The sequence below is a fragment of the Oreochromis aureus genome, linkage group 16 (genome assembly GCF_013358895.1).
Source record: "Oreochromis aureus strain Israel breed Guangdong linkage group 16, ZZ_aureus, whole genome shotgun sequence".
Lineage (NCBI taxonomy): Eukaryota > Metazoa > Chordata > Actinopteri > Cichliformes > Cichlidae > Oreochromis > Oreochromis aureus.
Genome location: NC_052957.1, coordinates 32165050 through 32182307, shown reverse-complemented (window position 1 = coordinate 32182307; position 17258 = coordinate 32165050). Strand labels below are relative to the sequence as shown.

General features: G+C 43.5%; 1 protein-coding gene across 2 annotated transcripts; it reads left to right on the top strand.

Annotated features, from left to right (window-relative positions):
• The first annotated feature begins 4661 nt into the window (after window positions 1-4661).
• On the top strand, window positions 4662-15593 carry etv5a (ETS variant transcription factor 5a). Of its 2 annotated transcripts, none has more exons than XM_039600245.1 (13): window positions 4662-4831; window positions 6373-6513; window positions 6695-6788; window positions 6875-6922; window positions 7228-7278; window positions 8877-9000; window positions 9093-9395; window positions 9501-9811; window positions 11770-11832; window positions 12182-12250; window positions 12438-12607; window positions 12694-12801; window positions 13150-15593. In XM_039600245.1, the coding sequence occupies exons 2-13, from the start codon at window positions 6466-6468 to the stop codon at window positions 13378-13380; spliced, it is 1620 nt and encodes a 539-aa protein (XP_039456179.1). In that variant the 5' UTR covers window positions 4662-4831; window positions 6373-6465; the 3' UTR covers window positions 13381-15593. The 2 variants fall into 2 exon arrangements, with proteins under 2 accessions (XP_039456179.1, XP_031604099.2); XM_031748239.2 differs by having other exon boundaries at window positions 4663-4831; window positions 12694-12795.
• Window positions 15594-17258: the final 1665 nt, after the last annotated feature.

Sequence of the window (17258 nt, the reverse complement as noted above, 5' to 3'; positions counted from 1 at the left end):
GTGTCAGACTGTAAGGTTGACTTTGGCTTTTAGGTAAACAGTGGAGAAACATGTAAGATTGAATGCCTTTATATTTCATGCATACATCACTGTTTTAATGAAAAACCTGAGACACTAACTGTTACTTTTAACAATACTTTCTGTTTAGTGTTGAATACATTTAACATTGTACTACTGGCATAGATGGTAACATGTCAAGGTACACTCTCCAAAAAAATCTCTGAAAATGTACCTCAAGTGTTACAGTAGTTTGTCACTTGTACCCTCTAAGTTAATGCACCCTGACATGGAGGACAATTTGCACCTTGTGGTTTGTCACTTATAGAGACCATTCATAGTAACAATCACTATGAAATTGACTTCTTTCAAAGAAACTGCACAAAACTGGGTATATGGGTAGACATGAATGAATGTAATATATTTTTATATATAAATATTTATGTGCAGCCTTTTAAAGTCAGAATCACCAGTTAAACTGAAATAAATCTCTTTGAACTACAGGTGTTGGGATGTTTTGCACCTTAAAATCCAGAAGAAATACTCTTTGAGAACATTTAGCTTTTCATTTTTTAGCATTCATGTAGATTGTATATGCAGTTACATAAATAGACTTTATTTCTGAGACAATAATAAGATAATTACAACAGAACAAAGGTCATTGTTTGCAGCTAATCATCATTGTTAGGGCTTTAGTCATGTTGCCCTTTTGGCCCTGAGTTGTGGCCAGTAGCTTCAAGCTAAAGCAGACAGAGAGTGAAGAAGTATGCATTGAATTTAGACTGAGAGAGAGAGAGACAATAAAAGATAGCATGGTTATACAACTCAGAGCCTCAGAAGAGTCTGCCTTTGGCGAGGCTTCTTGAGTACGGCTGCAGAGATAACGAGTCAGGAATTATCTCCCAAAGTGCTATTAATAGCAGGCAAGTCACATCTTGTCCCTCAGTGAGAGAGCATCCTGCGCCCAGAGGCACTACTTTCCCATTTTAACTCTTTTTGAAATGTGCATTTTGACAGACATTTGTAAGCCAGGGCAGACTGCTAAGACTCTCATTTATAAGGCTCTCAGCCACTTGTGTTTCATCACTATGGTTGTTATTATACCTCCAAATGGAATAAAGGTCAGCTTCACAGACAGAATAAAGACAACAATGGGAAATAACTCTAAGGTGTATGTATGGTTTGTTTATCATGAAGAGGTTCAATGATCAAGGTAGTGGTTTTGAAGGTTATTCACAGTTTTGACCTGATTACTCAGAAAAAGTAATGTATTGTATATTACGTGTTACTTTTCTTAAAAGTAATGCAATACATTACTTAATTACTTGCCCGATAAAGTAATCCATTATACTACTCATTACAATACTTTACAATACTTACAGTCCCACACAGCTCTTTGGCATTTATGTACACAAAGCAGACAACACAAATTAAAGATGAAATCCAGCACAAACACAGTGATTGTACTTTAGAAACACAAGGTGTAGAAACAGAGGCTGCAGGCCTGACTGCCTTTGTTGTTCAAGTATAGGCTCTGGCTGCTGGGCAGCTGTTGGCATTTCACTCAGCTTTAACATCACGTCTGGTGGCTAGCTCTGTGCTAGCATGCTGTCTGTGCAGATGCTTGCAAAGAGCCGAAGTTGTGTTAGCACTAAGCGCGGGGGGGGGTGGGGGTTCTATCCTGGACACAGTTTGCACTTTACCATTGTTCTATCCTCTTTTTGTGCAATAGATCAATAGATATGTTTACTGATGACCCAGTCATGTCTTGCTTTTCACATCCAGTGTCAAAACACCAACATTTTCTTGACTATACTAGCACATGTGATATGTCACACTAACTCTGTCTCTCTTTTATATACAGTCTATTAGCTTGGGTACACTTTTATTTTCTTTAGATCTTGCTCTGGTCTGATTGTATTGTATTTCATCTCATTTTGGCTTCATAGCTGTGAAGCTCTTACTGAGTAAATGTGGAGATGTTTTTAGCTGAAAATCTAAAGAAAAATAACCAACAAAATGGACAAAATTAATTCAAGTACTAAAGACAAACTAATTCTGGTAAGTCCAATTCAGAGACAACAGAACAAACAAATGGTGGATGAATGATGATGAATGATCAGAGATTGCGGGGATACTGTTCCTCGACAGTCTTCACCTGGTGTGGTGAGGATCAGGATTAGCACCCAGGCAGAGCCACTGACCTGGCTGTTATGCCAGTGTACCACTAACCTACAGTTACCGGTACAGTGACGGGGAACAGAAAGCAGGGATGCTGAATCTTGCCCCATTTTCCTGACACCCACTTCCACACTGGCAGTCATTCAGAGAGAGACGTATGTACACAAGCAGTATGTCACCCTTTTACATATGGCACATTTATTTAAGGAAAGAGTAAGAACAGCAACACAATGTGCTTGCTCTCCACACGCCTCCAAGTGACCACCCACCACATCCGCACCAGCAAAGAGGTGCACCATACAGCGGACCTGCAGGCTACTGCCTTTGAAATATGTCCTCTGCTATTTAATGCTTCGCACACATGTACAATTAAGTTTGGCAGTGGATATTTTTAAACCCTCTCACCTCCACATTATTCAGCGTGACATTTCCAGAATGAACCCATGTGATGAAAGACAACCTTTTTGCCTTTGGCTTTGGACTTCTGGACTGGCCAGTGAAGATAGGACCCTGTCCTGTGTGACGACTACATGTGTTTGTCTTCTTACTATTATTGCCTATGCAGCAGCCGCTTAATCTCTCTTTCATGGCTCCAGGGATTTGCTGGGGATTATAGTTTTCATACCAGCTGCTGAAATTTGTTTTAACACTGAGTGACGTTCACATTGGGATAGTTTATTTGAGGGATTCCTAATTTGGTGACGGAAATGATGGTGTCAGTGGTGTTTTATTTACAACCTCTGGGTTTAAATAGCCAGTCCTTCATACAGATATTTCAAAATCATTTGTGAGGCTATATTTATTAAAAGCTTTAAAGACCTCTCATAAGAAGGTGCAGCTTGAAAAGCCTAAATAAAAATTGTCTTAGGGAATAACTCCTGGTTTGATGTGTCAAAAAGTGCAGAACGCTGCTGCTCCCCATTCTGCTTGTCCTTAGTTTTTAGGAATTTTACATACTGCTGTTTTTAAGGTTTTGGATGTCATGGGAGAAAGCATTTACTGCCCCAGGAATGGTCACAGAAAATTTCAAATGATAAGATTAGTGTGTGTCCAAGAATCATGCAAAGCTAGTCCAAAAGCAAAAAACAAACGGTATTAGAAATTAGCATATTTGGTTCTCTTTAAAGTCACTGCAATAAACATCATAGAGATTATTATTCTGTTATCTTAACAAACAACTGTAGGACAAAGCAACTTTCAAGGAAATGCCTCACGAGAAAGAAAACCAAAGGACAACAAATGGTTAAAAATGTGAAAAAAGTGAACTTATATGGAATAATACATAATTATGTTATTATGTATTAATTAAAATTATTATTAATTAGTAATTATAAATGAAAACAGCAAAGACTTTTCTTTTTCCTTTTAGGACAGAAACGGAAATGATGGGGAACAGAGTGGTCTTGTTTTTATGTGAAGGGTAAATGTTTGAATTATGTTATTATGTATTAATTAATAGGATAAGATTAATTAGAAAGAAAAGAAAAGACTTTTCTTTTTCCTTGTAACCACAGAAATATGGGGAACAGAGTGGTTGTGAGGGGTAAATGTTTGTATGTTGCTAATAGGATAAGATTTCTCAGAAAGAAAAGCTTTGTAACCACAGAAATACTTACAATATAATATAAAAAAATAAATACACAATATTAATAACAAGAAGCTACAGGATGCAACAGAGTTACATACTAAATGCAGAGAAAGTATTTGTCTATATAGGTCGTGTGTTCATCAAAGCTTCTTGCACCAGTTACATTTTACACAAGCATGTTTTGCCTATTTCAGCTGCACTTAACTTCAGCGCTCTGACGGTGCTGCACATTTGCATTGCCAAATGGTTATTGAGATTGATATATAATATGTAAATAATGCTGCTGATCCTATTTTTTGTGAGATAATTCTGTAGGTTTACCAGACGCAAACTATACACACAGTGTCATGCGCACACACAGTCATGGTGCAACAGTGTTGCAGCTTTTCATTTCATTTTTAAAATTCATTCGCTGCCATGAAACATTTTCTTATTCATTATCCATATTAATCCTCTGTCATTTGCGTCATTCTCCTGAAAGACTAATCTGTTACATTACTACGGTGTTAAATTTAACTTTAAATGCTCTGTGTCTCAAATAGCACAGTTAATATCCAATTTGTTCTGACAGCATAATGATCTATCATTATATAGCACAGGAAAAAGTCAGCGTGACGCTGACGTCGCTCCAGCAGGCCTCTGTGTAGGTTTCGATTTTTAGTATATTTCCACTGCAGCTGGCCCTTTAACAAACACCTCTTGGCATTGATGGTTGAAAAAATGTGAATGAAATCCAGCCATTCATAAAAATAGGCCACCGCTGCGCTGTGATTGGCCAAGCCGAGCTTCATGTATAAGTCATGACTCCGGAGAAACCATTGGCTCTTCACTTAACGGACAGATGAATTCCACCAATCAGCGTGCGTCTCTCCGTGCCGCTCGAGCCTAGGGGAGAATCGACCGGGCCATTAAAGAAAAAAAGCTCAGTCAAGTTTTGCGAGTCGAAAGGGACACATCAGTCTGTCAGTACGCAGGCGAATACAGGATTCTCGACACGCTGTTTCTTATTTGTGGATATTTTATCTTATTGTTTCGATAAAGAGGACGTATATATAGACAAACAAGGTAGGCTGCAATATTTATTTTGGCAAAAAAAAAACTTGCTTTTGCGAATTACTTGTATGGCTACATGTTTTTCCAATGCTCTTTTTAGACTACGAACGAGCGCAACGCCATCTTAACCATTTTATATCTACTTATATCCGAGTGAAATAGAGTCGCTGTGTGTGGTGTTTAACCCAGCATGTGTTGGATTTGACCCCTGGCTTATCTGCGTGGATGTTAGCTTTGGCTTATCAGCACGCTCAGGCGACTGTTTGTGATTTTTATGAATGGACTGGCCGCTTTTTTTCCACACGGATCGAGTTTCACACCATTGAGAAAAACAAGGGAGGGCTTGGTGGGTGGGGGAAGGGCGGGTAGGAGGCGGCAGCAGGGGGGTGTCGGGTGATCGTAGCCCCCCAGTCCCCGGCCAAGGCTGAAGTGCAAAAAGTTTTCAAAAAGATGTTTTCTTCTGTCAGGGAAAGGTCTGGAATGCGCCGTATGAGAGTTTACGTTTCTTCAGTTCTGCTAAAGCTGCTTAACTTTGTCTGGTTTTGGTATGTTTATGTCGCACATCGTATTTCACATTTCTGAGCACCAGCCTTATGCCAAAACCTACTGCCGTATGCCGCTGTAGTTGACAATGGTATAAACGCTGTATGTATTAATTCCGACACAGCGCGCTTACTATAAAGACAAAGAAATAGCTAAGTATACGGTCTGAATAAAAGTATTTGAAACGCCTGCTTCATGCGTACAACTAAATTCTCACTTCGTCTAACAAATCAGTGTGAACGCGGAGGCAAAATGGAGAAAACAAATGCGCCAACTTCAACTTAAAGTTGAACAAAAGTCCCACGTGACATACTGTACAGCGAGTTCTAATGTTAAAAGTAGTATCTGTGCTGGGCGCCTGTAATTATTGCCCAGCAGCTATCCTTTTATTCGTCATCCATTAACGGGAGATAAGAGGAGTGAGTCATGTCTGTGTGCCGAGGGAGAACAGAGGGCAGCGCTCCTGCCCAGTGTTATTGTTTAAAGGGAACTAGTGTCACTAACTGGATGATACTGGACGCAGGGGAGCGAGGAGCTCTGCTTCTGCCAATTGGAACACCAGCATTGTCACCCAACAATAGCTCCAAGCTTCTATAAGACACTAATCAGCTCTGTGACTGGCCCATTTTCCTATCTCATTCGGGAAGCTTTGAGATTTAAAGCATGCCACAGACATCTCTCCAAGTCTTTTACTCAAGATCTCCAAGCTGATTATAGTGGAAAGTAGTGCCCACAGATGGCCAATGAGTGTGGCTTATATAACCATGTTACATGTGTTCTTTAATGATTGTGTTTACATTGGGCCTCTGTGGTTCAAAGAGCTGTTTTGTAGTTCAGATAAAGGGCACAAGAATATGTTGCAACTACACGTATACATTCCTGTGAGATGAAGTCAGAGCTCAGAAATGACAACAAGGTGTACCGGATTGTAAAATTTGACCGTAACAGTCGGTGCTTCTGAGAACAGGGCTAGCCGAGCAGGTTTGTGACACATGCTGTTTGTTTTCCAGTGACCCAGAAAGTCGCTCGACGCTGTCGCTTTAAAGCGAATACCTCCCCCTCCCCTTAATTTTGTGAGCCCCCACCCAATCGACGCAGATAACATGGACGGATTCTATGACCAGCAAGTCCCATTTATGGTCCCACCCAGTGTAAGTGGACACACACAGCCTCATCACACATCACACTTTCAGACATTATCTCTACATCATGATTGGACCCCACCCCCGCCACACGCACCTGCCTTGATAGTAGATCATCTGCATTGTCCATCGCCTATCTTCTTGTGCTGCGTGACATTTCGCATTTCTTTGTCTCTGTCCTCTCCAACAGCACAAATCCCATGTGGAGGAAGCGGCTCACAGCAGGCCTCTAAACGATAGGAAAAGGAAATTTATTGACACGGAACTCGCCCAGGACACGGAAGGTAACAGCATTGCTGTCGATCAGCATTTCGAGGTTGAAGCTACTGTACTTTATGATTAATATCTTTTTTCTTTTTCTTTTTTTAAGAACTCTTCCAAGACCTCAGTCAGCTCCAGGAGATCTGGATCGCAGAAGGTTTGTTCTCCATTTGTTTTTGCTCAGAAATCCTCAATTCTTCTGGTAAAAGTTACATCAGTAGAGTCATGTGTTATGTGCCACTTTGTTTCTAAATGGTTAACAGGATGAAATTGGTAAAGTTATAACATCAAAGATTAACTGTTTCCAAGTTAACCTTCAGAGCAAAGTACTACTTGTGCAAACTGCTGACTAAGACCCTTTTTACTTTTTTTTTCATGTTTTTTGGAGAGTAACGCATGTACCTATCAGTGTGATGTGTGTATTCTTCTAAAACATGGTACATTTTTCCTGTGCTTTTACAGCCCAGGTGCCTGATGACGAACAGTTTGTCCCAGATTTCCAGTCAGATAACTGTGAGTACCTGATATTTGTTGTTTATCTCCGAGTCCTACTGTTGTCTTGTATTCATCTTGGCTCTGACTAGTGAGCCTGGGCAAACCTGTGCACACAGTCCTGCAGCAGTGGCACTTCAGGCTTAAAATCCCAACTGAAACCGCAATGTTTGCGTCTTAAAGATGTCTTATTCCTCCTCCTGTCTTTTTTTTCCCCCCTTGCTTGTTCATGTCTCTGGCTTTTGTCAGAACGTCTTCACTAACATCGCTCTTTGTCTTCAAAAACACTGCTCTGGGAAAAGCTGCTCTCTCTCCTCCCTCCCTCTCTCCCGCTCCTCCATTTTGAGTTTAATCAGCCGATTGGCATGGGGCATCACATGAGCCAAGCTCCTAATCTGATTTCACACTTTCCCGCACTCAGGCCCTGCTGCTGAAGTGGGCTAGATTCCAGTGGATAGAGCTGCCTGTTACAGTCCTGCTCTCCACAAATCATGTCTTTCAAACTGTCTTCATAGGTCATTTTAAAGCTGCAGAGGACGTGTAGTGTAGTGCAGTGTATATATGTCCAAGTGGAGTACCCCCTCCCCCGCCCGTTCTCCTATCTCTGAGTTTATGTTTTGGTCCAGCGCGTAGGAGGTGTAGACAGGGTGTGGTTAATGTCTCTTTGTCAGGGCTGCCTTTCTCAGTTTTGGCCTCTGTGGTCCACCAGCCTGCAGAGGTGGAGAAAATGGAGGTCGATGCATTGACGAGTTTTCATAGAAGGCTCCATCCAGTGTTGTAAGCGCTGTAAAATGCCGCTGTGACGTAGTCTTTGACCTTGTGCTGTCAGAGAGGGGCACTTGCTGTTGTTGCCAGGCTGCAGCTTGTTCTCTCGCACAAGTTCAGCAAAACCAGCCTTCCCAAAGTCGGCAGGACATCACACGGTGAGCCGCTCCTTCGCTTGCTCAAGCCTGACCTACTTCTGCTTTGGTCCGCAGTGAGAAAAGATGCATAATCTCCCCATTAGTTACTTTTCTCTGTGTGAGGAGTCTAACTTGAGCCATTAGGTTTCAGAGTGCACTCGGGGGAGCTCACGTGCCCATTGTTATCTCCACACAGGTCCATCAGCATGCCGGGTGATTTATTTGGCTTGTGCTCCCCTGTGCCCGGGGATCTAGTTTCTGCCTGGCTATTATGTGGCGCCCCGGAAACGGCGGCCGATCGGCAGAAAGCTGCAGCTAGTGTCTAATGGTTACAGCGCAGGAGAATGAAAATCATTCACAGCCATTACATTACAGCTCCACTGATTCATCAGTATTGGTATTGACAGCCGTAATGGGAATCAGACGAGAGGTTTGATAGCTTTTGTGTGTACAGCGCAGTTGGTATCATGCTACCTAGTGATGGTGGATGGATGGTTGTTTTCAGTCAAACGTCATTAGGGCAGATGATAAATAGCTGCTAAGTGGCTCTGTCAGTCGGGGGAATACAGACATTGTCCATGCATCCATTTATCCCTCACTTCCAAATCTGGTTAAGAGAACTGCTGCACTTATGCTTATGGCTTCAATTAGGTCATATCTGGAGTTTATCTAATGCACTCAGTCGTGTTCCTTGTCTCTGTGTCTCCTCCTGTCTAGTGATGTTTCATGGCCCGCCACCAGCCAAGATCAAACGAGAGCTGACTCCTTCCAAAGAGCTTTCTCCTTGTCACCAGGACAGGAGTCCCATGCCCTACGGAGAGAAGTGCCTTTATAGCTACAGGTATGTCGTGTCATTACGTTCCGCATCCCTCTCTAAATGAAGGATTTCTAGCCAGTGTTATGTTGACCTCCGTCCCTTCTCTTGATCCCCAGTGCCTGCGACAGGAAGCCCACTCCCGGGTTCAAGCCACTTACTCCCCCCTCCACACCAGTCTCTCCTTGTGGCCCCACCAGCACAGCAGTAACCCACCCACTGAGTGAACAGACCCCCCCTCTGCACTCCCATGTAGCCAACCCAACCCCAGGCGCTCGTCCAGTGCACATCCAGCAGTCTATAACAGCGAGCACAGCCCCTCCCAACGCACAGGGCCTTCCAGTCAACAACCACAGCCCGCCCTTTGCCGTGCCCTGTGCCCCCGTCAGCCAGGATGCCAACAGCTTCACACCTGAGCACAGGTGAGCCCCCACAGATGAACTTTGCTGTTGCATTCTGTGATTTTGATTTATTTATTTTTTGCTTTACTTATTACATCGTCTCTCCACTTCTTCTTCCGTGTGTAGATTCCAGAGGCAGATGTCAGAACCATGTTTACTTTTCCCCCCATCTGAGAGTCAAGGGCGCCCCCAGTTCTTGCCTCAGCCCCCCAGCAGCAGCTCCAACAGCCTGCCACGCGATGGCCGGCCGCCATACCACAGGCAGATGTCAGAGCCATTGGTGGCTGTGCCTCCCCAGGGTTTCAAGCAGGAGCTCATCGACCCACGATACACAGAGCAGGGTGTCCCCGCCATGGGACCCCCGGGCCCTCCACGTCAGGCAGCTTTCCACCCCATGGCTATCAAACAGGAGCCTAGAGACTTCTGCTTCGATTCCGGTGAGTCGAAGGGCAGCACTTTATAAAACACGTGAAGGGCTCATCACCTTTCCTTGTCGAGTTCTCTGGGTACTTTTCTCTGCGCGTCATTTGCAAGTTGTGTGAGAGCAGTTGTTCAGGACTGTAAGTAGGGCCAACTGAGAGCGAGGAATGTGCCTGGCCATGTTTGTTCTGGGCACTAGCACATGCTTGTTAGTTTTAGTATGCAGCAGAGGTCTGGACACGGCTGCTCATTTTAAACACACAATTATCCTCAAAGCCAGAGTCGTGCCAGTAAAAGTGGCTCTTCTAGCTCAACATTAGCTTCCAAGGGAGGGAGAGAAATAAGTGGGTCACCCAGCCAGGTGCAGAGAACCTTGTCTTCACTGAGCCTACCTGGAAAGGATCTGGGCCAGTGCCCAAAACGGACAGCAAAGTTGGCTCTAAGGGCTTTGAAATTGTCAGCTTGAGGCCAAATGATGCCGCTCCTCTTTAAAAAGTATCGACTACGAGTGAGGGCACAGAGGCTGCTTGCTCACATGGTTTAATTCAAACAAACCAGAGCGAGCCCACGCCCACACAGCCAGCTGTTATCCCTGCTCTGCTGCATTAACATCCCTGTTTCCTGAAATTCTGCAACTCTTTATTTATTTTTTTTATCTTTACCCCGTCACTCACTTTGTATTCGTTTTCTGTGTGCGGGCACATCACTGGTTGGCTGGACAGTGATGTAATGACAAATCCTCTTAGGTTCTTATAGCCTTTAAATACCTACGTCACAGTCCCCTCATATCTCTAGATGGAGTGGGCATGTCCATGTTGGGCATATCTACATATAATTTATTCTCTTCTGAGCTCTACGCAGAGTTGGGTTTGGACTTTTCGAGAGAGGAGACTTTTTTTTTTTTTTTTTTATTTAAAGTTTAATATGCCACATTTGGGACTCTCACACAGCAAACTACTGTCTTGAGTGGATAAAGTCCGTTAATTAATCCAAACTCTTGAACTCATCTGGAACCCTAGCTGGTCATGTCCAGATTATTATCAGCCGACTTTACTAGCCTACCATCCCAAGATTTATGCAACTAGCTGGCTATAGTTACCTTGCTCGCTAATGTTATCACAAGGAAAATCGCATCTGAGTAGAAATGCTAGTTGACTACAACAGGTACAGGTATCTGGTAGGGGCTGGTTCGTGTCCATGTCAGTTATACTGATACTCGGGTATATAGTGCATGTGAGTTCTCCAGAGGCTCATGTGATTCAGGTGGTGGGGTGTCATCCATCACTTTTGACTGATAGGGGCTGGTTCGTGCATGTCAGTTATACTGATGCTGGGTATATAGTGCACACAGGTCAGGTGTCATTACTTAACGATTATGTATGTCATTAATAACAGCAGCTACAGAGCTATACAGAGCTCCTTTGAGAAACACTTGTTTAAGATTGATGTCTGGTTTTCTTATCAGCAGACAGGAGACAGAGCAATGGGGGTTGTGGTGTGGATGGGTAGTACACTCTGCAGAGATGCTGAAAACGGAAGGCAGGCTTTGACCCCTCAGGGGGAGGAACTGGCGTAACTTGATTGTCATTGAGATTTAATACAGCCACCATGGTGCTAATCCTATTTAAAGGCTTGGAGGACATGCAGGGGATGTTGAGTGCGGTGCAGTGTGCTCTGATCTGGGCTTTAGTCCACTCCAATGTGTAAGCAGACTATGCATTTTTCAGCACAGCTGTTGGACCTGTAGATGAGCATAGGCCATGTGTGAAGTGGAGCAAAAATACCTTAACACATTAGTTTAGCCTGGACAAAATTAATGTAACCACAACTCTGCTGAAGTACAGCATCAAAGCCGTGTGGCTTTGTGCACAGTGGCCCGAATATATCCATCAGTTGTTAGGTGGATTTTGATGTTTGATGTGAGAACGAGGGTGCTTCTGGTCTAAATTTAGTCTCGTATTTTCTTTGTCTACAGAAGTGCCTAACTGTCAGTCATCGTTCGGGAGAGCTGGAAGCTTCTACCAAAATAACCATGACAGTAAGTTCAGCTTCTTCTCTGCTTTTGAATCGTTTCATATGTGAAGTTTCTTCTCTGTGACCCTCTCCCTCACGATTTACTGAGCCACTGAAAGCTCAGCATGAGGTGGAAAGAGCGGTCAGCAGCATTCAAGGGGAAGTGAATCTATCAGTCAATCCAGATGCGCATGCACAGTACACTTCTAATATCACCAGGGCTTTAGTGCGCTACATCCATACAAGCAGCTCAGTTCTGTTGCTTTCCATTAAGCTTGGATGTCTGGACTGACCATGGTCACTGGCCTTCATATCAGATCAAAAATATGCTCACTCTCATCTGCTGGATTTCTTCTTTTCTCTTGTGTTTCCAGGCTTCTCCTTTGACAGAGATGCTCAGCTGTACTTTGATGATACATGCGTGGTTCCTGAAAGATTAGAAGGTAAGGAGAAAAACAAAAGCAGTATTATACGCCCTTAAAGCAGTGGGAATTTTCTACACGCTGCCTAATAAACAAGCGCGCTTCACCATCTGGCAGGAATGTCTCACCACACTGTGGCTGTGCTGGAGAACATTACTGATTGCTTTCTCCTTCTGCCTCTTTCAATCCCTTCCTCTCCTGCTCACAGGTAAAGTAAAACAGGAGCCTTCAGTCTATCGTGATGGGCCTCCTTACCAGCGCCGCGGCTCCCTGCAGCTCTGGCAGTTTCTGGTCACCTTACTGGACGACCCAGCCAACGGCCACTTCATAGCCTGGACTGGTCGTGGGATGGAATTCAAGCTCATCGAGCCCGAGGAGGTCAGTCCTCACCTTTGTGCAGCATTACTAACATCCTCTGTGACGTTTGTAATCTACAGTCTTTATTTGTCTCTTGTCGTCTTTAGGTGGCTCGTCGCTGGGGCATCCAAAAGAACAGACCTGCCATGAACTACGACAAGCTGAGCCGCTCACTGCGTTATTACTATGAGAAGGGCATCATGCAGAAGGTAAAGGCACGTTCAGTTTTTTTTCTTCCCTCAGCAGCTGCGTGCTGAATGAGGCTAATATAGTGATGTTGATATTTAAATACAACCATGAGGCATCCTCTGATCTTAACCACAGGTAAATAGGCTCTCGTGTTTGTTTGATGTTGTCTGACTCAGTTTGAATTAGTGCATTAAAATTAACAGAAATCATTTATATTTTATTTGAAAAACACAGAATATTGGTGAATTAGTTTTTTTTAAATCAGGTTACTCAGGTGCGCAGAGGTTTTGTACAAAGGTTCTGTGAATAAAATGACACGTTTGTAGATCTAAAGCTCTTTATTTGATCTCAGTGTGTTTTGTCTCATTGCTCAGGTGGCTGGTGAGCGGTACGTGTACAAGTTTGTGTGCGACCCCGAGGCTCTGTTTTCCATGGCCTTCCCCGACAACCAGAGGCCCAGTCTTAAGGCTGACCCAGACAGCCTGCCGGGGCTGGACGATGACACCGTCCCCCTCACCCACTATGACGAAACTGCTCCCTACCTGCTGGACGGTGGGGAGCAGTGTGTGGGAGGCCTGCCCTTTCCAGATGGTTACGGCTACTAAATGAGCAGTGGGGGTTCCCCAGCGCACAAACACACATGTACATGCAAACACTCCCAATAAGTCTGTCGGCGCCCAGTCTTTAGAATCCAGAGCTGGAGCTGCAGAGCTACTTGGATCAACATCCTGGCACTCTGCTCCTTCTTGGTTCCCTCTCCTGCTCGCTGGAAAATAGAACTCTGTTGGCTCCTCAGCTGAGAATGAATGGAGGGGGCGGGAGGGGGCCTGCGAGGCTCCCCTACTTGCACCATCAGAGAACAAGAGAAGAGAGGGTTGTAAAACCAGTGATGGTGAACTGGACTAGGTTACTCAGCAAGATGGGCTGCTGTTGCTGTGGAGACCAAATGAATTGTGGCCACAGGCAGCCAACTTTAGGTGGACTGATAGATCTCCCACCCCTCCTTTTGTAAGAGATTGGAGAAAAAAATTGTTACACTTTTGATTTTGTGACAATCTGCTCTTCTTAAAACAATCAGAGTATAAACATGATGAATCTAACGAGATATTCTAAACTACTTAATAGTTGCCTTTATGGTCCCCAAGTTATTCATGTCACCACATTTGAACCATGAGATCCGTGAAAGGGCTTTAATTTGCATTAAAACGGATTGACAAAACACACAGCATATGTTGAAAACATTTCTGTAGATAGGACAACCACGTTTGTTTTTGTGCCAGCTGTTTTATGATTCTGTTAAGACTTCAGAGACCCAGAACTCTCAGGTCGTTTCTGGGGCGTTGCTGTATTTCAGGCTAGTCGGTTGGTTGGGCTGCTCTCTCGTGTAAATGTTCTTTAACTGTTCTGCCCGTGTAAGAGATTGTATCCGCTTCCCTTTAAAGACTGCACCCCACAGTAAGAGCCTGCGGTCTATACAGTACACTCCTCATGTCCGTTCATCACTGCTGGGTCTGTATTGCTCAAACTTTAGCAAAGAACTCCCATCTCCTTTTTTTCTTTTCTTTTTTAAGCCTAAGACGTTGTATGATAAATGGTCACATTGCTCATTGTTTTTTGTATTTCTGTCTGGGTGCTTAATGTTTCCTTGGCAGTGTACTAGTTCCTCTGATGCACCAGTATGGCAGGAGCATCAGGATGCTGCATGCAAAAAAAGAAAAGAGGTGAAACTTGGACATTTGACACCTCTGCCAATCACAAGCTGTCAGCAGGAGACCTCTGCTTCTCTTTGCATGGTGTAATCCGTTCAAGACTGTGTGTCCACTAACATATTGCTTTACCGTCATTGGACAAAGAAGATATTTGTGATATTCTCTGCAGTTTTTTGTGTTTATCTGTTTCTGAATGGGGGCAAAGACAAACTTATATAAAGTATATATTTTTGCTATAAGGCTGCGTTTGTTTTGATTTTAATGTATAAGCTGTATAGTTTTGGCTCTAATAGAAATGTACTTTTTTTTTTACAAAAACAAAACAAAAAAATCTTTTCTTGTGATGCAACTACTGCAGACTACAACTACTCCTTTTTTCTGTGTTGGGTTGGAGAAAGGCTGAGATATTATCTTGCCTGTAAAATGTATGCGTATAAAGGCCAGAGTACCAGCAAAGGCCAAAGTGAACACGTGTTATATCACGTAATGCAACTCAGGCACAGGGTTTGTCTGCACTTGTACAGGCTTCAGCTCCCCCTCCTCACAATGTGTTTCTTACACTGCTGGCTTTCTGATAATCTGTACTGGGTACAATAAACAGCCCTTAATGCTTCACTGCCTGCACTTGTGGTGTGTTTCTTCTTTTTTCCCTTCTCCTTCCATCCACCCACTCCTACTCCTACTTGCAATGAGCCAGTCAGCTGACTGGCTGTGGTGGTCTGGCAGTCACTGCTTGACCTGGCTGATGTGTGAGTCACATGCCTCTCCTGACTCTTTCTGCTGCATTTCTTGGTAAATGATTGCTTGCTTAATCCAAATGTGCTTTGAGCAATGTAAAAGGAGACGAAGATATACATGCTTTTGTTTTCAATGCTATATTTCAGGTTATGGCTTTTGAGCATTTTTGATAATCAGTTATTCACTTCATTAAATATTTAGTTCATTGAGACCTGTGTACAAAAATATACAGTACAACTTGAGAATTCAGACAAGTCTGCTTGAAGTTTATTTAATCTGCAAATTAACCTGTGTCAGCATCGCTACTTTAAATGTCATTCCCTACTTCCATTGTCCTGTTTGTGCTAATAAAAATGTACAGGCTGGCTAAATGATGTTCAGATTTTCTTATTCACACTGAAGACAAATTACAATAATATTTTTCCATTTTCCAACTTGAAAAGCCAACTTTATAATGAACACAACTCATTACTGTCATACACGTATAACAGTAGCATATAAAACTGTATCATCAGAAAGTTTATTTACTATTGTCCATAATATTGCTTCCTCTACAAAATAGCAAATACTTAATCTTGTTCGCATTCAGCACTTAAGTTTAGAATCACCAGTAAACCTAACGTCCATGTCTCAGGACTGTGGGAGGGAAGCAGTCAACATTGGCTGATTGATTCAACCTAGGACCTGGGATCCTAGGTGGCTTTAGGTCAGGGGGAAGAGCAGGTCATCGATTAATTGTAAGGTTGGATGTTCAGTTCCTGACTGCTCCAGTCTGCATGACAAATATCCTTGGGAAAGATATAACCCCACGTTGCTCCATCAGAATCTGGATGTCTGTGGATGTTAGGCAGAGAGCACTTATGAATAGAAAAAAGTGCTTGTGTGAACAGGTAAGTGAAGGATGTTGTATAAAGCGCTTGGAGTGTTCATTTAAAAACACACTATATAAGAATTACTATTAATTTACCTTCTTACTGTGAGTGTAACTGTGTTACACATTTTTTCAAAGTTGCAAATACACTGCCTCTGGATTGGCAGACTGGGATGGTAGTTTCCATCTTTAAGAAGGGGGTTTGGAGGGTGTGCTCCAACTACAGGGGATCGCACTGCAGCGTGAGAAAGGTCTATGTCTTGTAATTTTTATAGACAGACTTTCTAGGCATAGCCAGGTGGCAGAAAGTTTCCACTTTGGTGCCCTCAGATTTCTATCTCTGCTTTTTGCAGATGATGTGGTTCTATAGGCCTCATCAGGTGGTGGCATCCAAATCACACTGGAGTCATTCACAGTGGCGAGGAATGAGAATCAGCACCTCCAAATCTGAGTGTCCACAGCCAGAAAAGCCAGAAAAAGGTGGCAGGTCCACTCTGGGTCAGGGATGAGATCCGACCACATGTGAAGGAGTTTAGGCATCTCAGGGTCTTGTTCACAAGTGAGAGGAGAAGGGAGTGAGAGATTGACAGACTACAGTGATGTGACCGCTGTACCAGTCCATTGTGGTGAACAGAGAGCTGAGCGTAAAAGTGAAGCTGTCTATTTACTGGCCAATCTACGTTCCTACCCTTTGGGTAGTGACCAACAAATGAGATTGTGATACAAGCGGCAGAAATGAGCTTTCTGTGAAAGGTGGCTGGCTTCTCCCTTATACATATGATGAGGGAGGTGAGATGAGGGCTCTGGAGCAGGCAAGGACACGCTGGAGAGATTTTATCTCTCAGCTGGCCTGGGAACGTCTATGTATTCCCCAAAATAAGATGAAGGAGGTGGCAGGGGAGAGGGTGGTCTGCGTAGGCTGCTGCCCCCACCTGGCCTCAGATAAGCAGAAGTAAATAAATGGATGGGAGGATGGACAGATGGACAAAAGGATGCCACATATTTTGATAGAAAATAAGCCTATAGAGGGACTGATTTTAAAGATACCCCGAAAATCACTGAAAAAGTATGTGGCAGGCTAGTCTTAAAAATGGTATTCAGTAGTTTGTGGCCCGCTGGTGCTTGTATGCAGGCCTGACAACATTGGGATGTAGTCTTAATCTGG

Excerpts from the sequence above, each read along its gene's own strand:
- etv5a (XM_039600245.1), top strand. The coding sequence starts at position 6,466 with ATGGACGGATTCTATGACCAGCAAGTCCCATTTATGGTCCCACCCAGT. Across the intron at positions 6,923-7,227 it reads GGAGATCTGGATCGCAGAAG|CCCAGGTGCCTGATGACGAA; the intron begins GTTTGTTCTCCA and ends GTGCTTTTACAG. Across the intron at positions 12,802-13,149 it reads GCATCATGCAGAAGGTAAAG|GTGGCTGGTGAGCGGTACGT; the intron begins GCACGTTCAGTT and ends CTCATTGCTCAG.